Source organism: Eleginops maclovinus, chromosome 20 (assembly GCF_036324505.1).
Source record: "Eleginops maclovinus isolate JMC-PN-2008 ecotype Puerto Natales chromosome 20, JC_Emac_rtc_rv5, whole genome shotgun sequence".
Taxonomy (NCBI): Eukaryota; Metazoa; Chordata; class Actinopteri; order Perciformes; family Eleginopidae; genus Eleginops; species Eleginops maclovinus.
The window spans coordinates 12,799,790-12,827,708 of NC_086368.1; the positions used below are offsets into that span (position 1 = coordinate 12,799,790).

The 27,919-nt window shown below is 38.8% G+C and overlaps 3 protein-coding genes across 5 annotated transcripts in view; 1 reads left to right on the forward strand and 2 right to left on the reverse strand.

The window, feature by feature from the left end:
* The window catches only part of arhgap9 (Rho GTPase activating protein 9), a 42,793-nt gene extending 38,862 nt beyond the window's left edge, over nt 1-3,931 (reverse strand). The window contains 1 exon segment of the mRNA XM_063911174.1: nt 3,693-3,931. The gene's annotated coding sequence lies outside the window, so the exon portion shown is untranslated.
* Nucleotides 3,932-4,222: 291 nt separating this feature from the next.
* Nucleotides 4,223-21,071, forward strand: mars1 (methionyl-tRNA synthetase 1). 2 transcript variants are annotated; one of them, XM_063911172.1, is made up of 22 exons: nt 4,223-4,494; nt 7,408-7,498; nt 8,040-8,118; nt 8,461-8,592; nt 9,334-9,409; nt 9,588-9,772; nt 10,789-10,898; nt 11,183-11,299; nt 11,571-11,774; nt 13,169-13,370; nt 13,522-13,596; nt 13,865-14,035; nt 14,492-14,587; nt 15,819-15,936; nt 16,045-16,258; nt 17,478-17,609; nt 17,811-17,915; nt 18,136-18,331; nt 18,956-19,027; nt 19,321-19,347; nt 19,649-19,783; nt 20,372-21,071. In XM_063911172.1, exons 1-22 carry the CDS (start codon nt 4,392-4,394, stop codon nt 20,519-20,521), a joined length of 2,790 nt encoding a protein of 929 aa, XP_063767242.1. In that variant the 5' UTR covers nt 4,223-4,391; the 3' UTR covers nt 20,522-21,071. The 2 variants fall into 2 exon arrangements, with proteins under 2 accessions (XP_063767242.1, XP_063767243.1); XM_063911173.1 differs by lacking the exon at nt 19,321-19,347 and having other exon boundaries at nt 4,224-4,494.
* ddit3 (DNA-damage-inducible transcript 3) lies at nt 21,072-25,302 on the reverse strand. Of its 2 annotated transcripts, XM_063911200.1 has the most exons (5): nt 25,135-25,286; nt 24,479-24,502; nt 23,674-23,734; nt 23,057-23,265; nt 21,072-22,849 (listed from the first exon to the last, which is right to left on the reverse strand). In XM_063911200.1, the coding sequence occupies exons 4-5, from the start codon at nt 23,210-23,212 to the stop codon at nt 22,067-22,069; spliced, it is 939 nt and encodes a 312-aa protein (XP_063767270.1). In that variant the 5' UTR covers nt 23,213-23,265; nt 23,674-23,734; nt 24,479-24,502; nt 25,135-25,286; the 3' UTR covers nt 21,072-22,066. The 2 variants fall into 2 exon arrangements, with proteins under 2 accessions (XP_063767270.1, XP_063767269.1); XM_063911199.1 differs by lacking the exon at nt 24,479-24,502 and having other exon boundaries at nt 25,135-25,302.
* Nucleotides 25,303-27,919: the final 2,617 nt, after the last annotated feature.

Below are 27,919 nucleotides of genomic sequence, written 5' to 3' on the forward strand. Positions count from 1 at the left end.
GTGTTACTCCTTTCTTGTTGCACATAACAACATGTGTGTGATGCCATCATTTCAAACGTTTGCTGACGCAACACTTGTGTTTACAATGAACCCTGCAGCCTGCATAGACACACAGCAAACTTCTTCAGAGAGCTCACTTGAATAATATTCAAAATTTTATTTCCCCATTTCAATATAAACAACCACCAGACAGACCAGCGTTTACCACTTAGGCAAAGTAGTGCAGGATTGCTAAAGGGGAAATTTAAACTCTTTAATTCCAGCATCACATTTTTAATAAGCCCATGCATTTTAAACAAAAACAATTGAAGGTGAAGTTAATGCTGCAAGCATACTTCAGTTGAATAAAGTACAATAATGGTAAGCTTATTTTGTTTCTGAAATAAGCTTGTGAAAAAATGCTTCCAATTCTAATAAGTAGCTTTCACATTGGTATGAAGAAATACAGCAAAGATATGTAACCTAATATTTATTATGAAATGTTTTCCAAGAGGAATGAAGGGCAGCATTTTTTGTTGTTGTTTAATCCATTCACCTGTCACAGGCTTTGCAAAGGATACAAATATGTTTGTCCCAAAACCCAGAGATATTCCATTTACAATCCTATAAAAAAAAACAGAAAAGCTTTGCTCATTTAAGAAGTTGGAATCAGTGAATCTTTGCCATCTACTTGAAAAATAACTAAAGATTAAGATATAGTGATTATCAACCTCTCTTATTGTTATTATCCAAAATAAACATAATCATGTTGTATATACATTCAAGGTGATGTTTGACCAACATGAGGATGTTAAAAATAATCAAGTGTCGAGGTATTCCTGCTTCACCATTTTTCCCACAATACTCTTCAATTGAAGAAAATAAAATGTCACACAGAAGTCAAGTAGGTTCTTGTGGGGAATAACAAAATAAAGCTTCTCTCTCCGACTGGCCTGAAGGGTTGAAGCTGAGCCTGTGGGAATGTGCGGTACATTGATGTTTCTAATGAAGAGCGCTGAGCTCCATTGATCCACCGGGGATGAGAGTGAGCTGTCAAAAGCTATCAGGCGAGTCAAAGACCCACTTTCAGCACTGTGCAGCCGAAGTGAGCACGATACTGTTGGGGCACAAGGAAGAGAGGCTAAACCTCCTAAGGCAAATACTGTAGAGAAGAAACACACACGCAGACACTGCTTTAATCACTTCATAGCGTTTGGGGGTAATTTGTTCTGTAAAGGAACGTTACAGAAATAAGAATAAGGGACAACTTTGTGTGAAGTTATTGTTCTAAGAACAACTTACTTTCCTTTTTTTTTTTTTATACACTGGATATGTGTTCATGGTTTCATTTTGTTTTCTTGATTAATTACAAAGTTACGTATTTAGAGGAGCCAAGAGTATTTGAAAAAAAAGGCCCTAACCCAAAGATTTCCAAAATTTTTTTTTTACAAACAAATGATTACAAATTAATTAATTATCAAAATATTTTCCATCTATTTTTCTATTGACAAACGTATCATAAATCCAAGTTATCATTTCAGCTTAGCTGCAAACATTGTTTTATTTCAATTGATCTGAAAGAGTGGTGTTTCAGCTCTGTATGACGATAGGCTAATATTTATCGTCTTCTCAATGTCTGTGGTCCTTTGCATAGTACAAGCTGATGAACACACTAATCATTGCACATATACTAAAGTAAATGCAGGATTAAAATGGATTAAAACAGAGCACAGATGCGGTCGTAGGTGGAGCTACCATACTGTACAGCAGTTGTGACATGGTAAGCTGCTTTCATAAAGACAATACAGTATGGTGAGTAAAGAGAAGGCCAGGTTAAAGCACTAAAAACTCGAGAATGGCCAATGGTACTTTGTGAGTTATCACAACCAAATCACCAACCCCACAAAAAAAACCATTTTATTACAGAGATGTTGTGTATTGTAAATATATCTTAAAGCGTATAAAATCACTATATAATCTGTGACTCCCCTTAGTACTTCAAACTTGCCACATGACAACTTTGGGTCATGAGAACTCTTTTGTGACAAAGAAATTAGGCCAGGGGGTAGAAACTTGAAAAACTCTAGTAAGACCGGATTGCATCGACAGAAATTGAAAATGACAGCAAGTCTATCTGAAATACAGATCCATCAACAGACGACTGGATCTGACAAAACGACATCTGCCAGAGACACACGTTTGTTGTAGCTGTCACTGTCAACACACAAGTCTCACACCAGATACATCAGACTTGCACAAATACCCCAAAGCAGCAGAATAATCTGACTAACTTCAGTCTCCAAATCTGTCTTTGACACTGCATCCACAACACTAGTTGGTGAAGCACACTAGCAATTACAGCAGACTTGTAACCCTCCTGCTAATACTGCACATAGGACAGGGCACTTTTAATCAGTAAAAGTTGAGACTGAAGAATAATTTTCCAAGCGTGTGTTGTCACAGGCTGGCGAAAAGGGGAGCAAATCTCCTGCTTTGCATGGACTTAAGAAAGATTATAAAACAGCAAAAATGCAATGCGTCAAACTGTTTCCATCACACCCTGTGGTTAACCCGTCCATGCACTGAGAAGGATGTAAGGGCTGAAACTTGCTCGCAATAGCATGCAAATATGTTTACACGACTAGAGGACGGTCATATGTAAAGTGTTGAGATCATTGTGAAATTTAATGACATGGGATATGGAGATGAACAAAATGAGGTCATGGAGTCAGTTCCATTTTTGTAATGAAATATGTGAGAATTAATAATCCTCTAAACAACTAGAGCATACATACATACATACATAAATACATACATACATACATACATACTGTACATACATACATACTGTACATACATACATACATACATACATACATACATACATACATACATACATACATACATACATACATACATACAAACATACATACATACATACATACATACATACATACATACATACATACATACTGTACATACATCACAGCAAAACTCTAAAAAGACATACAAAAGTTACAGTGAAAGTTGAAGTGTTTTGTTGGGTCTGGTTAGGTTTGTGGCCCATTGTGGCTCTCTAGTGCAGTGCACCAGCTTAGCTTGAGCGCTTGTGACAGTGCAGGGCTGCATGTGGTTTGAAACCACGGTCTGGAAATGTAATAATGTTGTTTTGAAAAAAGTATCAGAATCAGAATCAGTAATTAAGTATTTCTGATTCTGATATAGCTATATTGCTTGCTATTTTAGTAATTCCTAAGTATATATTTAGAAAATAAAGCCAACCACTTCCATATATGTACAGAATTATAAGAGTTCATTAAAAAGATAATTAAAGCTATGAAATGAGTTGTGACACTTGTATTCATTGTGAATGAGTGATTAGTTTGAGTGAAGACCAGGGATTTTTTTAACCTGTATTCAGGAGTGGCAAATGATAAAAATAAAAAAACAAAACTTGAAAGTATTAGTTAAATAAATCTCAACGGTAGTTTAATGATGTAATGTAATTATACTCAAAAACTCCTCACTATATAGTTGCACAAATACAACAGTAAAAAAATACGGATGTTGAGCGAACAACCGAAGCGCTACATCTTGAAGTAAACATTTCGTACAGTAAATGTGATGTGATATTTCACAACAGAAAACAACTTGTCTGACCAGACAACTCAGGATAAAATCTCGTTTTTGCATCTGAGGAAAACATCACTCACCTTGCAGCGACGTGATGACAGCTCAATTGAGTTGTTGGAGTGAACTGCTGAGACAGGAGTTGCGCGTTTCTCGTGGGATGAATACAAATGATTAACTTCACATTATTTAGCTTAACGGGAGCACCGAGAAGAACTTCACAATGCACTTTTACAAATTAACACTCATGGATGAGATTGGCACTAATTTGCCCGCTGCAGCCCATTATGATACATCCTCCTGGCGCTTTAAGCGGATAAAAAATAGCTTTTGCTTTTTGGACTTAGTGGTATATGATTGGCGCAATATGATTTTACAAAGAACCAATAAGATTACAGGTGGCTCTGGGGTGCGCACGTTTTACTACAGAGCGTCGCCCGGTGTATAATGAAGATCGTAATGGTCGAATACCGCCCGGCGGTGCTAGAGTGGATTGAAAACAAGCAAACTTCATTCATGTATAAATGACGCTTTTGGAAATGGTTTGTGGGAGGTGTAGTTTATATGAAAGACCATTGTCTTTCCCGTGAACGATACAGACACCACTCAAAACTACATCTCTGCCATTTGCAAGAGGGCCAACACTTGCATCAGCGTGTGTGGACAACGCTTACCGGCAAAGTTACTACCAGCTGCTGCTTGTGTTGTTTTAAATCAAAAATATATTGTTACCACTTAGGCCAAGTCAGTCCCGATATAACATTGTAGCTACAAACATCCAGATGAAGCTTTTCGTCAGTGAAGGCAACCCGCACTGCCTGAAAGTGTTAGCAGCTGTAGAAGTGAGTGGAGTTCAGTGTGACGTCCAGTATGTCAACCACGAAGGTAAGGAAGCATGTTTAGCTGAACACCAGACTGTATATCTACTTGTGATGGTGACTTATAACTGATAACTAATCATAATGGGTGGTTTAATCACGTTTGAAACGAGTGTGTGCGGTAACTGATGTTTACTGTTGAATTGCAAGAGCATGCCCTAGTCCTGATCAAATGCTAACTCTCAATCACTGTTGACCGACAGCGTGAAGCATTTGAGAAGCTGCTAGAAATCTAATTTACTGCACATCACTGCTTTGTTCGTCTTGTTTTAGTACCGTTTGTAAGTGCAGCCCCATGTAGCCTTTGTTTAGCAGTGCATAGAGGTGTAGAGCTTACCTGTACAGTATACAGCATACACAACAGTAGCTAGGCTAAACTCCTCAAGCCTGGAACAGTCCTGGTTTACCTGGATAGGGTAAATGTTACATTGTGTAAGTAGTAATAAGTGTAGAAAAAAAAACCTTGTTACAAGTAAAAGTCCTGCATTCAAATATTAATAGAAAATACAATAGTATAAGGATTAAAATATATTTTATTATAACAAATCTGAATCAGGTTTATTACTAAGAAGGTTTACACATACAAAGGATTTGCGTTTGTCTCTTTTGTATACAAACATCGTAATTAAACAAGAGCAAATACAGAACTATTACAATAAAAACTATTTTGAAATGAAGAGTAAAAACATGTCTCTGTAATTTTCATGGGATAGTATTGTGCAGAAATGTTCAAAATAGTCAGAAGAAGGTCATATGGAGTATAAGGACTGACTCACAAGATGTCACAAAATGTACCTTAATGTGATGCAAATAAAAGTACTAATGGTGGAGAGTGGTTTCAGAATAACTTGCATTATGTCACTTTATTCTTTATTGCTTCCTTAATGTGTTTATAAACTAGTAAAGGTGATACTATTATTATTATTATTATTATTATTATTAATAATAATAATAATAATAATAAGGCAAGGTAAGTTTATGTATATAGCACCTTTCAGTATGGCAATTCAAAGTGTGTTACAAAAAATAAAAGAAAACTAATACAGCAGAAACACATTATAAAATGGCATTTAAAAACAGTCATTAAAAAGCAAAGATAATAAAATAAACAGGTATAAAATACATCAGTAAAAGCCACACTGCAGTGTGACATATGAACAGCTCAATCAAAAGCAGCAGCAAAAAGATACGTTTTCAGACTGGATTTAAGAGTTGCGTCGGACCTGCAGGATTCTGGGAGTTTGTTCCAGATAGGCATAATAGCTAAACGCTGCTTCTCCATGTTTAGTTCTGACTCTGGGGACAGAGAGCAGACCCGTCCCAGAAGACCTTATACTCCTGGATGGTTCATCATTTAGGAGGAGATCGTAAATATTTTTTTAAAAATTAAAAACCAGCAGCAGTATTTTAAAATCAATCATTTGACAGACAGGAAGCCAGTGTAAAGACTTCAGGACTGGAGTGATGTGATCCACTCTCTTAGTGTTAGTGAGGACTCGAGCAGCAGCATTCTGAATCAGCTGCAGCTTTCTAATGGATTTCTTAGTGAGACCTGTGAAGACACCATTACAGTCTACTGAAGATAAACGCATGGCCAGGTCTTTACAAATCCTGCTTTGACATAACATTTTTTATTCCTAGATCTATTCTTAAGGTGATAGTAGGCTGGCTTAATACTTGTTTTAATGTTAAGGTCAGAGTCCATCACTACACCTAGCTTTCTTGTTTATTTGTTGTATTGAGCATTGCCGACTGAAGCTCTGCGCTGACTTTTATTTGTTCCTGCCAGTAGTAGTAGTAGTAGTAGTAGTAGTAGTAGTAGTAGTAGTAGTAGTAGTAGTAGTAGTAACATAATTAGGAGTCTTATTTTGCAATATGTATGCTGTTCTTGCTATTACATTTCACAATGGGATCAATTTAGTCTTGTCTCTACACAGAGAGACAAGCTGAGGCCATCTTGGCAAAAAAACAGTGTTGCCTACAAATTGGGCCAACATACTGACTTTGACAAAAGTAAACACGTTGCACTAATCAAAATATTGATTTTAACCGTTAATGGCTTTCGAACGTTTCTATTACTCACAGTTGAAAATGTTCCTGAAAGAGTGGTATCTTAATACCAGTAATTTTCCCTAGGCTGAGCTTGATAATAATAATAATCATTAGGTTGTGATTTTATTTTTGCATTGAGCCCTTTAACTACTGCTACAACTCAGAGTACTACTGCGACTGAAGCTATTTCTTATGTCTTTTGCAACTTCATCTTGGTGCTGCTGTGGAAAGGAATTAGATTCTAATTAAATGGTAATACATTCCAGCTTTGGGCTTATGTTGTGATTGTCTAGGATAAGTGGGAGAGGCTTCACTCTCTCCAGTCCCAGATGTGTGCTAGCCCTCTGTGGGAGCTGATCACAGAGATGAAAAACCAGTACCATCTGGCCAGCAGCCTCAGTGTGTGAATGGAATGGACTGTACTCAGAGATATGTTTTATATACAAACAGTATTAGGTGTCTGGAAATACATTGTATAATACAGTGTTGAAATATACAGTACTGTTTTTCTGAGCGTAGAGCCAATACAACATTATTTAACAGTATTTAAAAATAAAATATATCGGAATCCCTCATGTAGTGATTCATTTCAGAAAAAGAAGCTCAAATCCGTGACCCTTTAAGTGACCTTTGTGCTCTCGTCTGGTTATTCTAGTGAGAATTGAGGCTAAGAATTTGATCACAGGATTATCATTGACGCATATGAGGAGTCTTGTGTTATTACTTCTCGTGCAGCTTTGGATTCAAATATAATCTCTGCCTAGGAAAAACAAGCTCATCTGACAGGCAATTTTATTTCTTGTTGTGTGTTTTGTGTTTGGTGATTTGTATCTAAACAAACATTTTTATCTGTTTTTTTAAAAATTAGAGAGAGTGGTGCCCTTCCTTAGCCGTCCAGCCCTGCCTGCCCTTCTCCTGCCTAGTGGACTGCACCTTTTCAGCTCCAATGCCATCTGCCGGTCAGTATACTGTAGACCCTCCTGCTTGAATCCCCATGCCAATTGGCATGAATATGAAGGCTGTTAACCAAGCCTCTCAATATCGTTTCAGTTATCTAAAACCCTTAAGGATCAGATCAAAAACAAATGACCATTTTATCTCAATTGGTATTTAGTGATCATATTTCAGCTAATAGTATTATGCTGTGAGCCTTGCTATTGAAATTTGACATGGATATCTCAAAATATGGGCAATCCAAAGAAGGGATGAAAATTGTAAAATGTACACTTGTATAAACATTTCCATGTCATTAATGATAAATTGGATAGTTACACTATAAAAGGAAGCAGGCTATAATAGCAGGGACATTTTTGTACTTTCTATTCATAATGTCTGGACTGCAATTACATTTTGAGGCACACTGTAACTAACTCATGTGGGTGAAGATGTTAAATATAGTTGGATCTATATAATTAGTGTTTGTTTTTTCAGCCAGTAGAGACTCTCTTTAAAGCAAAGTAAAAGGCAACTGTTTTGACACACTTTACCCTAATCCCTTAGATACCTGTTTGAAGTAAGTGGAAAAGACTCTAGTGAACTTTGCAATCAGTGGCTTGAATGGGAGGCCACAGATCTTCAGGTAAGCTCTACATAAAAATGTTCAGTTTGCTGGTCATCTGTTGTATAAAACACTAAACCTCTTTGAGATGCAAACTATTTTTTGTTCCTGCCTTTGAACGTTTACGTATACAGAATCCTCTTACTGTCCCTCAATTTGTTGCCAACGGGGACATACGTCCATGCAGCTGTATGAATAAAGCCATGCTCTCAAAAGAACAATGTATTGGACAAATCTGTTTTTGCGCTCTGTAGGGCTTAAGAAAATGAATTGTTTAACCTCAGTCATACTTCTGTGGTGAAATTTTTGATCTGGTATCATTCAATCAATTCTAATTATCTCTGTTTTTGTTTTTTTGTGCAGCCTGCTCTGCTACAGGCCCTTCACTTGGCAGTGCTGCAGGGAAAAGGTTCAGAGGTGTCCAAGGTCCTCCAGGGGCCACTAAACTACATGGAACAAAGCCTGAGCAAGGGGAACACGCCATATTTAACCGGGGTACAGCATCAACATCTCCTGTCTCCTGCAGTCATTTTTTTAATCAACACTTACTTGCTATAGCGTGAGCACAATATAAGATATGGACAAACATACTCACTCAAACAATGCTTTGTATGCCTAGTATAACATATGATCAAGTCAAAAGGTCATGATGCCTCTATGGAAGCTCAGCTGAGTCTCCAGTGCCATATCAGGCTCCTCCGGCATCACTTTTTTTTTCAGCTGCTGATGTTGAGCTAGTGAAGCATTTTTAAGTTAAAAGGATTTTCTTAGGAAGGGCTCCCTTATGTTGCAGAACTGCCTGAGTGTGGGTGTTGGTGTGGGATCAGTTCCCTGTGGTATTTGCTGCCCCTGAGGCAACAAGTCATCTGCGTCTGTCAGATATTTAATGTGTACAGAAATGTGTTTTGGGAAGTCTCTTGGCAATTGGCATGGCTTGGAGGAGCCCTGTGTAAAGCTAAAGGAAACTGTGGTAAGCACACAGTGAGGCAGTCACAGCATTACATGGAGTCCATATTTAGTGAGTTGCAGGTGCAAAAAAACATTCATGCTGAAAATTCTCTTTTTCTTGGTTGGCTTGTATGTAGAAAGTCCCATGGAGTTGGATAGGTCCCTTTTCTGTACTGTTAAGGGCTTTCAAGTCAAACATTTTGGTTTCTGATGGAATAACAAGTAAAGGACAAATGGAAATGTCAGTTATAGAAAAAAAGGTGTTCATTCAGCTCTGTTGTGTTTCAGGAAGCTGTTTCAGTTGCTGATGTTGTTTTGTGGGCTGCGCTGTACCCTGTTTTATCTGACGCTTCACTAGCATTGGGTAAGTAGTAATGACGTTTTTTTGTTTGGCTTTTGGACATACCTAAGTTACCCAAATGTCATATCTTGTTTCATATGTTGTAACGATCCCTTATGCAACCCTTTGCGTTTTCTTCTTGTCTTTTTATCTTCCTTTTATCTACCTTACTATTTTCCGGCTTCTTTTTTCCTTTTAACAGGCGAACGTGCGTCTGTTAACGCCTGGTTTGACCGTGGGGCTGTTATGCACAGTTGCCAGTCTGCCGCTCAGAAAGTGCTGCAGGGAAAAGGCCTGCCGGGCATGAAGAGCTACATGCAGAGGCAGCCTGCCCCCCAGAGCAGCCAGTGCAGAGACACACAACCATGCAATGGAAACCCAGCTGAGGTATCAGCCAGATCACCAAGATCACGATTAGACTTAAAGCATTCTTATTGATCAAAAACGTTTCAGGGGTGCTTCAGTACCTGACTACACTCTTGCTTTTGCCTCAGGAACCATGTACACTGTGAGGTTTCCAAGAAAACATCTTGTATTTGTTATCTTTGAGTAACAAATGCAACGCATATAAAACCTTGCAAGACACATGTACTTATGCCTCAATTTGAGTGTTAACCTGGCTCTAAGAAAGCTAAATTAACACCCGCGTTAGGATTTAGACATGCAGAATGTAGAAGTTGCGCCTCGTTTATTTTTGTCCTCTGTTATCTTGTTTAAGCATGGAAAGATTTGAATGTGTTTCAATCATATTTAACATCAGCAGTTATGGCTCCCTACCTTAGGTTAAGGCTTTGGGTTGGATGTCAAAAGATCAGTGGGTTGAGTGTACTTTTTGTTGTTTTTGTATGGTGGTTTAGTAAGAGGGCAGTAACTACGACTGCACATTTTAGAAAGGGGAATCACCTACTCGATACTGTAATAGCCATATGATAGTTATCATAGCTTTTGAACTTGTGGAGGTTGTTTCAGATCCTTACTAGATATTGAAAAAATCTTATAACCCTATACTGAACCCAAAACTAAATGTGTACATATACTACAAGTGTCTTTTTGCTTGTCAGCATTTTGTTAAAACTGAGCCAATTTTGATTTTATTCCATCTTGTGTAAGTCCCCAAAGCCAGTTCCTTATGAATAGTTAATTGAACAGCTAGTTTTATAATTTCATGCTTTTAGTGGCAATTAACCTTTGGTTGTGTTGCTCAACAATTCTCATAATAGAAATGATTTATAGGTGATGGAAATACTTAAAATGAAAAAAATGATCAATTATTGGCCACAGTGGTAAAAGTTCAAACATTACAGTAATTAAAAGAGCGGAATTATTAAACGGATATGTACTTGTGGCAATTAAAACATGATAAGTCTGTGAAGGAGTTACTCCCAATCTTTCTGTCTGTTTAGAGTGAGGAAGGTGAGCGTGCGGTCTCAGCAGAAGAGATGGAGGCAGCTGCTCTTACCTGGAGTAAAGGTTTGAACACCTGCCCAGTGGCTACAGACAGACAGCATCCCATGTAAGTAATAAAAGCTGCTGCTCCCTATTTTAAGTAGATAATCTTAGTCAGAGTTAGGTGCAGTGAGTGTGTATATGTTGTGGTATAGGATGTTATATGATGTTGTTTATTACAACACCTCAGATCATCTTCCTATGGGACTGTTCCATTGATGAATATGTTACTTAGCATCATCGATATATCAACCCTGTTTTCGAAACTCCTCAAAAGTGCATATGTAAGAGTAAGATACATGAGTTACAAAACAGGAAGATTAAACCCTGGATCGGTTTGTTTCCTATTAGTTTACCACAGGAAGGCAAGCGAAACATCATGGTCACCAGTGCCTTGCCTTACGTCAACAACGTCCCCCACCTGGGCAACATCATCGGCTGCGTCCTCAGCGCAGACGTCTTCAGCAGGTAGAAATGTTATCTTGTAATTCCTTTTCTTTCTGTAAACATGGGTGCGAAAAAAAATATGGATAACCATAACATAGAAATCATTAATAATAATATTAGAAAGAAAATATTGACCTCTGTATCTAAACATGTTTGCATTGATCTTGCTGGAATTGTATTGGAAATATTGCAAACCTGTAATGCTTTTAAAAGCGTTCTGAACATTACAATGAAAACTGACTATCATCAACATCTTTTGTCTTACCTAACTGACTCCATCCTCTCCTCTAAGATATGGCCGCCTGCGAGGCTGGAACATGCTGTTTATCTGTGGCACAGATGAGTATGGCACAGCTACAGAGAACAAGGCCAGAGAGGAGGGTCTGACACCGCAGCAGATCTGCGACAAGTACCATGCCATTCACTCAGACATCTACAAGTGGTTCCAGATTGACTTCAACTTTTTTGGCAGAACCACCACCGAAAAGCAGACGGAGTAAGTGAATGCAGGGTCCATATTGTAAAATGTTATCTATGGTTTTGTGGGAAATTAAAGACAGGGTTTTCTTTTAGTCATAATCAAAGTTAAACAACAAAGCTAACGATAAACAGAGAAGGGTCTCCAAAAAGAATCCAGAGCTCATTTTATGACCCTGGTCCTCTCCTTGGGCTGCTTGTAGTTTAATGTTAGAGGGTAAACACGTTTCCATATGATTACTACACAATTATGTAACATAAGATTACTCTAATCTTGCAGTAAATAATGGTGTGGATATAAATGGATGGATGTCTAGTCCTGTCAAGCATAAATTCTACTCTATCTAATCTCAGAGATTATTGAGCATGGTAGTAGAATGTAGGTCATTACGCACATTTCTGACATTAACCAAACACAAAAAGTAAAAGAATATAAATCCTATAAAAAGGTTGTTTAGATTCTTTAGTCAAGCAGCAAACGGTCTGAAAGTATTGTTCTCATTCCTTTGAATAGTGCCCAAAATATAAATATACTGTTACAACAAACATCTGCCAAGCCCAGGGTTGCATGTAAATGTGAATACAGGCAGTCAGGTGAAGAAATTCTTTATAGTAATGTTTTAGTAATGTATTTATTCCAGAAATAGCATCTTTTCTTGTTAGTTCAAAGAAAGGAAAGGCATTGGCAGAGTCCATCTAGGAATAATACGTTTGACATTTTGTCGTAAAATGATCTATTTCATCATAAATGAAGTCTGGAGGTAATATGAATTGCATACAAAGTATAGATTGTTGCCTGATAGAAATTATTGGAACAGTGAAAGCAATAGACTGGTTGTGGATGGATAAAGTGTCAGATCCTTTTTGTTTGCATAGGTGTTTCAATAGATTTTGAAAGATGGGCTTTTGGTACACACTTGTGAAAAAGGGAAACAAAAGAGAGTCAATTTTCTTCTGCAAAGATGAGACTTTAATCTTTGAGCTCGTACATGAAACTCTGTTTTGTGGCCTTTGCTTTGATGAGTAAAACATTAAAGGCATCAAACACTGTGCACTAGAGCCATGTTCTTTGAAAACTGAAACAGCCCATAGGTTCAACCTTTTTCATGACATGGGCTTTGGGTGTTAACATTTTTAGATTTACAAATCCAACACCAAAGATAACAAAAAGCTTTGTTTTTGTCCAAATGTAATACACTGTTCTTGTTTTACATTGCAGTATTGATAGATAAAGTTTACTGTTTTTCTAACCAACAGGTAAGAGCATTATCAGTCTTAGGTTGAAAAAAAAAAATGGTGCCAGGGTTTAATGACTCATTTGTCAGTGTGTTCATACAAAAGACTTTAATGTTGTCTTTAATCCCGGCACAATCCCCTGTGAATTAGTTTTCAACTATCTTTGTTATATTTCAGAATCGCCCAGGATATCTTTTGGAGAATCCACAAGCATGGTTTTCTAGTGGAAGACATAGTGGAGCAACTACGGTGTGAAAAGTGCCAGCGCTTCCTCGCTGACCGCTTCGTAGAGGGCGTCTGTCCCCACTGCAGCTACCCAGAAGCTCGTGGTGACCAGTGTGACAAGTGTGGGCGGCTGATCAATGCTGTGGAGCTCAGGGTGAGTAAAAGGAGCTTGTTTATGATAACAGACAAGACGAGGAGGATCCTGATGAATATATACTCATTATTGAATATTAGAAAATGAATGATGGCAGTAGCAGCTGCTATAATAGTTCTATTCCATCATTGTTTGCTGGTGTCCCATTCAGGAACCCCAGTGTAAGGTCTGCAAACAGACTCCAGTCATCCGCACCTCCAAACATCTTTTCCTGGACCTGCCAAAGGTATGCTTTTTAAATTGAATTGAAATGGCCTTGGTTGTCCATCCTGCGGTGGAGATACAGAATTGTCAGAGACAGACTTTGCCTATTTAGAAAGTGCAAAAAGCAAGTGAAAAGTTTAATTCAACGTCAGAAAAAGCTTGTGTAATGCAGCTATCCCTGTGGTCGTTGTATCATTTAAACGGCTTTACTCTTCCTAGAGCTGTGGTTTGGAGTTAAGACATTTGATGTTTTGATAATCATTTTCCTTCTTCCTGTGTCTCTCATGCAGCTAGAGGCTCAGTTGGAGCAGTGGCTGGATAAGTCAACTAGCACCGGTGACTGGACGGCAAATGCCAAACAGATCACTCGCTCCTGGATGAGAGATGGACTCAAACCTCGCTGCATCACTAGGGACCTGCGGTGGGGAACGCCAGTACCTCATCCTGACTTCAAAGAGAAGGTCTGCTATTGTTGCATGAAAAGATTTTTTTTTTTGCATAACTAATCTTGCTATTCCCTTGTTAATAGTCTATTATATATTATAAAAAAGCATGTGCACACACCACCCTGTATGTTTTCTTGTTTTGTTTGCATAAAAAAGCCTTTTTGCCCTGCTGAATTACCGGCTTATAGATCCTTAAAGCTAGCAATTAATATCTAGGTTCAGAGTCCTAATTAAACATTTAGAATGACTTCATTAGCTGTTTACATATGATGCAGTAACTGATGATACTGCAGTGCTCACTGTAAGACTCTTCAGGTCAAAACATAAACACCAAAGAGAATTTTAATTCACATTAGCATCTTAAGGACTTTTCCATTCCTCCTAAGCTTTGTGTCCTTTTTGCTATGATTCATTTGTTTGAGAATCATGTTCTGACACAATGTCCCTCTCTTTCTCTTGTGGCCTCTGCAGGTGTTCTACGTGTGGTTTGACGCCCCCATTGGTTATCTGTCTATTACTGCTAACTACACCGACCAATGGGAGAAGTGGTGGAAGAATCCTCATCAGGTAACTCAACCCACCCTCGCTCCTCCCTCCAACATATGTCAGACGTTATGAGCCGAGCAGAGTACTGATGCACACACTTACAGATTCTACCCACTGCACAGCACAGAATGGGATTGCTTTTTTCATTGCCCCATCTGGTCTTTTGCAATCTCATTTAAAACACCATTTAATTCGTAGCCCCATATAACCCTAACAGGATTGAGAGCAAGGCATAACCTCTTCAATAATGAATGAAATGCACAATCAGTTTTGCACACACAATATAATGAGTAGGAGACAATACAGCTATTTGTACTTCCTCTTCAAGATCCCTCCCTCTGAGATAAAGACTCATCATCTGTCTTTGTCAGACTTTCCTGATTATTTTGTTGTTCATGATGCTGTTTTTAGCTATACTTGGAATATGGAATCTAGTAGTCATTTGTGTGTGTGCGTACATTTGTGAAGACTTTTAAAGCTAGTAACACATGCAGTGACATCACTGGGGTTTTATTGGGTTGCTCAGTCCATATGTTTCAGATGAAGAGAGATGAGTGAATAAGGATGAGGAAGATATGTTGGAATTTTGTATACCGTACTTGTATTAAAATGGAATGTTTGAAATGTTTCAAGTGGGGTTGTGTGAAGTTCTTATGGATAGTTTCTACAGTAAACAATGTGGGAACACCCCCAACCTATTTTACTTTTCCTTGCAGCACACAGCAGTTACTGGTTTACGGTCTGAGGCCATGAACGATCACTTAGTTTTGGTTATTGTGCGACATTGATGTTTTAAAGGGTTAGTATGAATGCGCCTCTTCTGCGAGATAAAATTACTGAAGTATTTATAAGTACGTATAACTACTTCACTGGCCTTCAGAAAGGGCTGTCTGATGGCAAGGTAAAGTGATGAAAATATTCTAGATATAGTGTACACTTTAACAGATATTGATTATTTTCGGTGGGTTAAGTACATTTAGAACCATCCCTTTTAAATGCAAGTTCTTTTTAAACCCTATAGATATATGAAAAAAAAATCCAACATGTCTTCCCAACTCTCTCTGACTCATCTCTCTCCATCTGAAACCCCAGGATTGAGCTTCTGTAATGTGTGTGTGTGATGGCCTGTGTTTGCAGCGAGGGAGAGAGATGGGGGTTGGGGAGAGCTGATAAGTCTTCTTTGAACTGGATGATCTCATGATGATCTAATATGATGTCATCTCACAGTGCAGTGTTGTGTCTCTGCCACTAGGTAGAGCTGTACAACTTCATGGCCAAAGACAATGTGCCATTCCACAGTGTGGTGTTTCCCTGCTCCCTACTGGGAGCTCAGGACAACTACACTCTGGTCAACCACCTCATTGCCACTGGTGAGCAGCGATTCTGATTGCCTGATTTTACCAGTTGATTCAATATTACTACTATATATAATTAAAGTTCAGCACTGACTTGAACTTATTTTGTGAATTCCCCCACAGAGTATCTGAATTACGAGGACACTAAGTTTTCCAAGAGCCGTGGTGTGGGTGTGTTTGGAGACATGGCCAAGGACACAGGCATCCCGTCTGATGTGTGGCGGTTCTACCTCCTCTATGTGCGTCCAGAGGGACAGGACTCTGCCTTCTCCTGGGCGGACATGGCTCTGAAGAACAACTCTGAGCTGCTCAACAACTTGGGCAACTTCATTAACAGGTAAGTAAATTAAAATGTTTAAAAGATATCCTTTGCTTGTGTTTGAGCAGATAGTATGATTTAGTCTGTCAGTTAGAAAAATGACAAAATAAAGTAACTCATGCTACTTGTTCTTCTTTGTGTGTCATAGAAATGAGGCAATCGACGTCAAGTTGCCGACATTTTGTACACAATAAGTTTCACTCTAAAAGTAAATATGCAGCACATAACTGTCATGCAGTCCAATTAACAACTAAGTTTTCAGATTGTTGTCTGTTAGAGCAGTAACTTAAAAGAGGCTCACCCTAGTTTTCTAAATTTGTTTGGGATGGCGTAATTTAGCCCCAATTACATTGCCTCAAATGAATTTTAAAAGATCAGGGTTTAATCCCACATCAAAGATTTTTCTCAGCAGCGTTTTCTCAAAGTACCTTGATCTTCAAAATTGGTCTGGGGCAGCAGCGTTGATGCCTAATTGGTTTGAAAATATCTTGTAGATTGCATCCAGCCTTAGGTGTTGGAGGTAAAAAGTATTCTGCTTCAAAAAAGAAATTCTGTCCCTGCCTGGATTCAGGTGACTAAAAAAGTAGACAGTGTGTCCATCTTGGACGCGTTTTCATATCCATCAACATTTCAAAGGTTCAGTTGAAACAGTTTTTGACTATTTCACAAACAATCAGCTTCAACAACCAAAATTGGTAGTTTCTGAATGAATACATACAAGCAGCAAAAAGGACTTAGACTATGAGGATTCGGGTATTGTAACGGAATACTTTCTATTAGTTCCACAAATTAAAAGGCTCATTAAAACAAATTAAGAATACAGGTCACTCAAAGGTTAGTCGCACACATCAAAATAACAGCTCAGTGTAAATGCGTAGATGGTATTGGAGACCTTCCTTTTGATGCTGAGTGTTTTTAGAATATAGAACAGTCTGTTGCATCAGACATGACAAAACCGACTACAACCATCTTCCTGATGGCTGGCTATACAACTACTATGTACAGGAGTTGTGAATAGGCTCAGTATTTTACACTTTCAGAGCACTATATTACATCCGGCAACAAAATCTATAATATATAGCCAGTTGAGTAAAATTCCCTTGTCCCGCTTTTTCGATATTTCTCTTCCCTTTTTCTCTTGATGCCTCTCTTGCTCCGTTCCCACATTTTCCCCTGACCTCTATTTCTTCTTTCTCTTTTCACATCTTGTGAACCCCCCTCTTCCTCTCTTCTCCAGAGCTGGCATGTTTGTTACCAAGTTCTTTGAGAGCTGTGTGCCTGCGATGGAGCTACAGCAGGAAGATAAGAAGCTCCTGGCTCTGGTGGGCTGGGAGCTGCAGCAGTACATCCAGCTCCTGGACAAAGTCAAGTAAGACTAAACCAAAACAGTCAAACAGTTGATGTGTTGATATTCACTGATTTTGAATTATCCAAATTAAAAGAGTATATTTCAGTAAGAGAAAAAAAAATTCTACAAGATAAACCCATGTTTGGACCTCTACTGAAGTCCATTTTCATCAATGGGTCTGCTGTCAGTTTTCATCAAGTTTTCTCTGAAATTTTCCCCTAGAATCCGTGATGCTCTGAGACACATCCTGAACATCTCTCGCCATGGCAACCAGTACATTCAGCTCAATGAACCCTGGAAGAAGATCAAGGGAGGAGACACAGAAAGGTGAGATGCCCTTGACTCAAGACAGTATGTCCCTCCTGTAGATTTATACAAGGTAGATAGACTTGAATTCTCATTTAGTGAAGTCTCACCAAAAAAATCTGAAAAACAATTCTCATATAAAGAAGTCTTTGTATGAACAGCCAACTAAAAGAGCAGTGTTTATTTCGGTCAATCGTGAAATATAACAAAACATGAACTGTTCTCCATCCCTCCTCTGCAGGCAGCGTGCGGGAACAGTCACCGGTGTGTCTGTGAATATCGCCTGCTTGCTGTCAGTGATGATGCTGCCATACATGCCGACAGTCAGCCAGACCATCAGGGATCAACTCAATGCCCCTCAGTCTTGTGTCAACACCATGTTGCAAGGCACCGGCACCTTTGTATGTTCCCTGAGTGCCGGCCACCGCATTGGCACTGTGAGTAGAACCCAAGAACACACAGACGGTCCATACACACAAACCTGTGGAGCCTCCGGTATGTTGATGCTGGCTGATACAATGAGTATGCAACAGTATGTCAATATTTCAAGACTCTGGAGGACATTACAGTCGTGTGAACACACACATACATACACTTGAGAATGATAGCCTGGACAGTGTTTGGAGGCCTCAGGTTGCTCTCAGGCCACTTGTCCCTTCAGGCCTTATTGTGGTGACCTGTGTCTGCGGCTTCCAACACTGCATTCGATTCTCCAAGGCTACTGTGATTCGTGACTAAGGTCTGCAGACAAGGAATAGCACACCACACTGTTCTAATGTTACAGGAATCATAAAGAATTCCAGCGGGCACACAACAAATCTGATGAATCACACAGTGCTGCATTTAGAAAGTGGTGATCATGATCCAAACTCTACATTTCTCATACATAGTTATTTACTTTACTTACTTGCATAATCTTCTTTGTTCAAAGGCGAGAACAGAGCCTCCGGGTTAATTTTCCAGCTACACTGGCCCTGGGCTGAATCCACGATCACAACTTTTTAAATTCATACTTAAATTCCTTTGAATTTCTACCTTTTTGTTCCCCCTTTAATTCCTAGGTCAGTCCGTTGTTCCAGAAACTGGAGGTGGACCAGATTGAGGCTTTGAAGAAGAAATTTGGCGGACAGCAGGTATTTGATGTTTATGATGCCTAATGGTCTGTGTATGAGTTCAGTCGGATCTTATAGTAATAAAAGTTGACTATTTATGAATAATGAAATAAGAAAGAATTTGATAATGCATAGTTGTTAACGGGTTTCTGTCAAACTATCATCACAAATAAGAATGTGTCCGTACTCGTAGCATCTATCTTGTGAAGCATGTTACAGAGCAAACACACTATTTTGAATGATGTATTAAGCATCCATCCTTTAGATTAAAATTAATTTATCTCCTAACCTTCTGCTCAATCGCCTGCCTCTAGCCTGAAGATGAACCACCTAAAAAAAAGGTATTGAGCGACATGTGTTTGCGTTGAGTCAGTCCACGCTGGTTATGCTGTGTCAATATTGATTACTGCATGCTTCACTAACACTAGCGGCTCATCTAACATCCTCAGATTTGTTTATTTTATACTAATCCCTTTATATCCTGTGTGTTTTAATGTCCATATACACTTCATGACTCATAAACTCCCGTTGACATTTTGAGTGATGAGTCTTATTGTCTGAAATAAAGTAAGTAATCTCTAGAAATGATAACCATAAACGCCTCAAATTCATACATCTTCATCTGTCTGTTTCCACACTCAGACAGCAACTCAGAGCGCTGGCAGCACCCCGCCTGCCACTGTGCCAGCTCCTGCTGCTCCTGCTGTTGAGGTGGCGGCAGTGATCGGAGCGGACCCAGAAAAAGCCAAGCAGCTCACTCTGGCTGTGGCTGAGCAGGTGAGAATGCTGGATAGTGGCGACACACAGGCTATAGACTGCAAACCCAATTCTTACTTTTTTTCATTCAATTTAAAAATATTCTTTTACTTGAACACGATTTTTCTTCATTTTATGGTTTCGTATTTACTATAATCATTGTGTAAAAGGAATCTAAAAAAATGTACGTCTTCCTACGGGGACGAACGCGATGTTCGGAAAAATCCAATCACGGCCGCAACAAACTACTGCCGCTGAACTAAATTACTACTCATTTTAAAAGCTAGTTTTTATCAGTAAATCTATTTCAAAAATGATCTGGTCATGCTTAAGCTTGTAATTAATTGATCATTATCAAATTTGATTTTAACGTTAATCTTTAACGCAGATGCGGCGGTTAGATTTTTGGGAATCAAACAATTAATATATCACTATTTCTGAACCCAAACAAATACGGAAAATTACAAACTCACAAATTGCCGCCTTGGTTGATTACTTGCTATTTGAAAATAAAGATTTCAACCTCTATCTGTACCAAGAATCTCAAATGTTTAATCAAAGACACATTTGGGTGTCAAAATTCAATTTATCATTTTTTCGCTGTTATAGGGGGAGAAGGTGCGAGAGCTCAAAGCCCAGAAAGCGGAGAAGGCCGCGATCACAGCAGAGGTGGCCAAACTGTTGGACCTTAAGAAACAGCTGGCTCTGGCTGAGGGGAAGAGCCCTGCACCTGCACCTCAGAAGGGCAAGAAGAAGTGAGACATGGAAAGACAAAGGGAAAGCTAAATGATGGAGGCTAGTGTCAGGAAGGGAAGAGTAGAATGGTTTGAGGTATGATTGCAGGGAAACAGGAACAAGATGTACACCAAGAGAGATGTGAGGGTATTAGCTTAAGGCAAAGCCGTGACAGGATCTAAGACAATGTGGTATTGGCACTGAGGACTAATGAAATTCTGGATAGGCCGACGGGGAAATGAAAACACACAAAGAGAGAGTCAAATGAATACAGCTACAGAATGGAGGGATTTTTCCAAATCCCCACACAAAAGAAACTGATTTTATACTCTGCCTGTGATAGTCAGCATACCATATTAGCGTTGGAAGGTGTGTTGCGCATTTAAAGATTTTTTTTATATCCTCTTGAAAATGTTGTTTTTCCTTTTGCTACAAATACCCTTTTTGGATTCAGAAAATAAATTGATTTAATTTCATCTGAAAATTACTCCCTAAAACCTTTTCTCAATTACCACTATTTTTCTAATAAACGGAAATAAAAAACGGAAACAAATAAACAATTCATGACACAAAATATTGCACATTTGTTTCTTTTATTATTGCAAATTTGGGATTACAATGATGGATAAAATAAATGGTATGGTAAAATACATATTTGATGCTTTTAATGATAAACAACATGCATATTATTCTACGGTTAACAGATTATGTTAATGCTAAGGGAAAATAACAGATGCTTTGTTGGCTTTATACAGTACAAGCCATTACAGTACAATTGTGTGTACATTACAGCGTTATATAAAAATAGTAAATCCGGGTAAAACATTTTGTGGTTATTATTCTACAAATCCCCATATTGATAGAAAAGGTCAGCTGAGAAAGTATATCCGGGTCCTACTAACTTTATCTAAATACACGTACACACAAAGCCATGGGTTATAAAAAAGTAAGAAAGATTATGAATTCTCCAAAAACAAAAATCATTCTCTCATACTCACACTGCACGGGGCACTTTCAGACTTTTCCTGAGCTCCTATACACTCCACAAATTGGGGCAACTAATCTCTGCTAGCCAAATTGCAGCCCTTAACGTAGGAGTTACAATTATTGCAAAATGGTGGGAATGGATGACAATGAAATGCACTCTCTCAATTCAGTTCCTTTTTATCCAACGTACAAACAAATCAAATGCTCATAACAATTTTATGCCATCTTACTTTATGGAACTTAATAAAAAACACATTCTTCAAAACCACAGTTTAATTTGCACTTAGAGCGGTCTGTTCTTCCTTTCCTTTATACATGCTGTGTCTTTTATTTTGCCGCATTGCTGTTGCAGCCCCTTCTCATCTTGACTTTCATCACTTTCACGACTACTTTCCATTTTAAGCTCTGTGTTTTCCCAAAAATCCTCTTGCTTATGAAAAATATCTTTGGTTTCCATCCTTTCCTTTCTAAGAAGCATTTCATGATGACCTGTTTTACACCTTACCCCACCACTGCTTAATCCAATTCTGGAGGACCTGTCATCTTTTATTTCTATCTTCCATAATGTGCTTCATTCTTTTCTCATTTCCTGGTGTTGACTAGTCTCTCTATCAGGGCTCTACGTGTCCTCTGTACCTCTTCTCCCAGCCTTTCAATTTCAGATTTCAAGCGCTCGTTGTGCTCAGTCAGCTCCTGTACCTTCCTCTCGTTCTCCTGCTCTCTTTCTTTGCGACTCTTTTTGGCAGCTGAGAAGGATGAGGATGTGAGCTGCGTGGAGGAGCCAAAAGAGGACAAGGCACTGTTGGCCCTCTCGCTGTTTGTCCTTTTGCGTTTTCCCACGTGGGAGGACTGGTAGTCTGAGGGAGAAGATACGGGTGAGGAGGGAGAAGAACAATTTCGAGATGGGGACTGGGATGCTGAGGAAGAGCTGGATGGAGAATCGGGGACAAAGGGCAGTTCTTCCTCGCTGGCTGAGGGAGACTCAGGGCGGACATTATTAGCTTGGTGATGTTGATGGTGGTGGTAGTAATAGCTGCCGCTGATCACCGCTCCGCTCGGATCCACCATTCCCACTCCTCCTTCACTCAGCAACTCGAAAAACTCTGGAGGCAGCAGATCACTGCCGCCTCCTGTGGAACTATCGCCCCTTCTCCCACTCTCAGCCTCCGGCCGCTGCTCCTCTGCAACCGCTGGACTCATGCAGGAAGAGGAGGAAGATGATGATGAGGAGGTGGTGTGGTGCAGAGGCTGGGGGTTGTGGATCTCCTCTTTTGTCCTCTGGACCCCTTCGCCCCACGACTGGCCTCCGTCCGTTAGCCACGTCAGGGAACAACTCTCCAGAACATCCAGAAACTCCGGCTCTTTCTACAAACACAAAACGCAAAGGTCAACACGCCAAAACACGTCAAACATCACAGTCTAAGGGGAATAACCAACACTCAGTATGTGAATACAACTTTTTTAAAGAATGGTTAAAAAAGCTAAAATGTATAATTAAACAAAGTACGATGGACAACAAACACTCACACTCATCATGGGTGTGAAAGACATTTCACTCTTCAAGCTACTGACCTCGGTGCATGCGGGGGCACGTGCCAGTTTTGCCCCTCCCGTGTCGGAGCCCAGAATATCCTGCAGGTCCTCATACCACGCCTCCAACTCTGCACCACACAACGGCCCCACGCCAGGGGGGTACGGCGGGGGCAGGTGTAGCCACTCGGCAGTCATCTCGCCAGTCAGTCGCAACACACAGGTACTCGGCCACACGGTTCACACTGGACCTGGTGGGGGGGGGGGGGAAATGCAGAACGTTAGACAGGTCACATCTTTCACTGCTCTGCAACCGGTTGAGTTATAGTTTGCATTGAGTAAGTATGCATCCAAAAAGGGTGGGACTGAGTTATCACTGAGACTACTACAAGAAAACATTATATATATATATATTATAATTATTATTTACACCATAATTAATAAAAACTAGACCACAGTACAATAAATAACAGTGAGACTAGGTGAGGTAATGACTGTACAGCCATGAAATTGCTAATAACTCGACATTTTAAGACGAAAACTATGTGTACTGAAAATGTAGATAACTGACACAAGGTTAATGTTAAAACAAAAAAGTGTTTAATCAAAATATTGATTCCAGAAACATGCAGCATTAATAATGTAATATGAGAATTTACCTTAGAAAGTCTCTGTTAATCAAGTCTGCCAATTTGTTGGAGATAGCTTGTCCCAACAATCCTGAAAGAGAAAAAGAATATTCCAAAAGTAAGTCTTTGAAAATATGAGGCCTGAAATTTGCTGAGATTTCAGAAATTAAAGTGATGATTTGCACAAATACAGATACAACATCTTGTGAATGTGCCTTTAAAATAATGAATGGCTTCTTTGGAAAATAACGAAAAATTACATATTTTTTATACATTTACAAAATGTCAAAATGTTATGAGTTGATTAACATGGACGGAGAATAGAAAGATCCTGTCACGTAATTCTTGTAAACAAAGACCATAATGTTCCTATTGCGCCCCCTGCTTTCTACGGTACTCCAAACACGCTGGGATCGATAAATGACAGGTTAAGACGATAAATAGATATTGATCTCTCCAGGTCTGACAGTCAGCTCACCTGCTTTTATTAATTACTTGAAGCTGTATGTACCTAAATGTTTTAAACAAAAGAAAATTATTTCTTCAATTATTGTAGACAAAGCTGGTAAAATGAAACATTTCATTTTAATAGGTATGCTAGTTCCTCCTCCTTTTACTGTGCAAATAGAATTAAGAAATGTTTTTCAACATTGTCAGTGAATTGATAAATTACAAAACTGATTAAAAAAATAAGAAGTCCTCCACACCTGATAACACATTTTAAACTTCAGGTGTGAGCAAAGCGATTCACAATTTGGTTTGACAAAATAAACTTAGCAATTATTTTCCTATAAAATAATTATATAATCATTTATTTTTAAATGTTAATATTTACTTTTTTAGTTGGGCTACATGTCCACTGTAAGCCAAGACAGTTACGTCATGGAAATGAAAGTCCAGCAGGAGGAATGGGCGAAACAAAAGGAAACATAAAGAGAGGACAGGAGTGGGTTGGGGGGAAAGACAAAGCAATATCAATATGTTTTCTTTAATTGGTCAACATTTGCCATTATCGTGTTGGTTAAATGTGGTAAAAAAATCGAGCTGCCAAAAATAAAAAGCCGTTCGGTCTCGAGTCAACAGCCCCACAGGCTCCTGTCAGACGCTACAGTAGTGCGCTGATATGTTATGATGTTCAAATTAAATTACCCTTAATACAATCGAGGGATACAATGTTGTCAAAAATCACAGTATTATTTTTAAACGGTTGTTACGCTCAATAGAACAAAAAAAACATAAAAACAACTTTAAGTCCGTACAAGGTTTGACAACTTGTCAACCAGAAGCGGACAGCACAGAAAAATCACTCCGTGTAAATTGTGATGGATTAAGGCAACTGTTTTTCTAAAATTGGCACTGGGAAATCTGCCAAATTCTTGCTTTTTTCTCTCCAACAGCCAACTTCAAGTTTAGTCTCCGTTACTCCCCGAAATACTTAAAAACAGACTTCCTCTTCGCCGAAAACTATATATAAAAAGAATGCCCACTTACCCTTTTTCTTTTATTCGTTCGCCTTCTCGACTGTCTTGAGCTCGAATGTGGATATTTTAGTAGAAATTGGTGATAGCTCATGTTAACCATTGTTCAGTCTTGAACGGCTGAATGTGTTTCTTCGGAAACTCCCGGCGGTGTTTATATTGAGAGAGAGGCCAACCGAACTATGCATGAGAAGTTAGATCACAACCTATCCCCGTAGTAGAGTAACAGGCGTTGAAATGGTCCAATCAGGAGAGCGGAGTTGAGCACTTTCCCTTAACGACATCGAATAGGGTGACCCAAAATCAGAACATAGGCGGGGTCCAACGGCTGGTTTTCGCTCTAGCCTGTATAGTTTGTGTGAGCAGCAATTGTGATGCAGTCATAAGACGGCCAGGACGAATTTGGGGCGTATGGGAGTCACATGAAAGGAATGATGCAATGCTTGGCAACCAATTTCTAGCTGGGGATAACACCAGCAGAATCAGAACATGTTTTATTAAACAGTGTTGGCTCTAACTAAAATCTAAAAATATACATATATGCATGGATATCTAATGTCGAAGAATTGTTTGTTTCCGTCACACAAAAGCTGAATCGATTTTCTCATGGATTTAAAAAAAAATCATATTAAAAGAGTATCTATTTAATGTTTTTTTCTTATTAATTACATTTTCATCTGATTGTTTTCACCTGGTTTGTTAATTCAGGTGATATTCCTGATATTGTCAGTGACTGACATTGCACACACCCCTTTTACACCATCATCCACGAGGGGAAACATAATAACTGGTCAACCCCTTTAAATCAAAGTATTCTTCTTTACCAAGTGTGATTCTGGAAGACACATGTCTTTTATTCGTCCGGTATTTGTAAAATGCCACAGACCGGACTTTGAGCACACATGTGGTGTCGTATTCTCATTCATTTCATACCGCGCGCTCTGTGGCAGCTCCGCGAGATATCAAAACACGCCCGGTCGATGTAGCGTGTGGCGCGAGCTGAGCGATGCTGGGTGTGATCTAAAAGCAGACTGAGCTCCTTTTGGTGTGTCCGGTTATTTATTCAACTGATAGTTATGAAATTCAGAAACATGTCTTTCAGTTCATTACACAAACTTTTAATACGTATTTTTTGTCAGTGTGCTATCATTTGTATTTGATGCATTTGTGCTGGTTATTATTATTTTTTTTTTTCTCCTATAAATTACTCTAATACAAGGTTGGATACAACAAGAATAACACATGCTGACCCATACCACCAAAATAATAATTGTATAGCCATAGTTTAATTAAAACGCTTAAAAAACACATCTAAGCAACACAGAAATGCCACTTATATCAATCGTAGGCTACTCATTTTACCAAAATAACCTGTCTATGATAAAGAACATTGTCAGAAAGATTTCCCTACATAAAAGCTGCATATCATATCAATATCATTACACATTTGGGTGACTATAGCTGTATAGATGTACTGAAGGGCACCGTGGTGTTTATAGAAATATAGATATTTAAAAGAATGATCAATAGGTCCCTAATCAATCAATGTTGTTATACCACTGAAGATGTCGCATACCCTTTATGTGGTCCTTTAATGTCACATTTACAGAATGAGAGGTTTTATTGTCAACATAAACACACTACTGGCGAACAACCTTTGTCACACCCCGTCATTTGTAAAATCGAAATAAATGTCACTCAGCTAGCTTTCTTTTCTTACAGTAAAACGTATACATAATAATTATTATTATTAAAATATGTAAAGTGATAACATATTTGCCATCAAAACCAACAACAAGTTCAACAAGGTCACCAGCCCAGACACACCACATGCCAGACAGTAAACGTTTTATTTACAGTGTTGGATGGTGAACAGTAATAAGGTAAACAACAGCAACAAAAGTGACACCAAAATAAAAGCACGTTTCATCATGTTGCATCCTTGATGCGGGCTCGTCGCCCCGCTCCTGACACTTTCTGCCCTTAATCCAAACTCAGCACACACAAACTGTTTTTCATGCACTGCGCAACGTGCACGGCTCAACATGCACAGCCCCATAGCAACAGCGCCAAGTAGCGAATAGAAAGCTCAAATACTGTCTCTAGGACCCGGGTTAAAGCGCTGCAGGAAGCACCGTGAACACGTCACGACTTGAGTGGCTGTTGCTGAGTAGTTCAGCATACTTTCTCTACACCCCTCCCTCTCCACCCCTGCCGTCTGTTTGTTTTGTCAGTCCCATCGTCTGTGTTGTATTCTTTAAAAAACATTGTTTACAACCCCACATCTAGGTTGCACTTTTTCTGCTTTGTTTATTAGTCTGACGATGACAATTCATTCTCAATTCATACCCTCATATAATAAAAACAACAAAAACTAAAATAAATAAACAATATGTTATAAATGTATAATAGATTGTGTGATCTCTTTATATTATCCTTTAATGACACTGAGTGTACATAAGCGCTAAACTGTCTGGTCCTGTGGATCAGCTTTTAGATGAGACTTAGACATTACTGATGGTTATATTTAGAAATGTCAGTTGCTATGCTGTTTCTATAATGTTTGACTTTCTGTACCCCTTTCCAAATTCCATCAGCCCAATCAAAAATAAGCTAGTAGTATTATTTTAATTGATATTTCTGTGAGCCTACACAATACACACCTGTCATAAATGTAATCATACATTTGTAAACAAGCAAGAAAACAAGACAGTATACAGTCCATATAACTTTATCATACTATAACTTATGATTTCCATGTACATGTATTGTCAACACAAGTGAAACAACCAAAATTC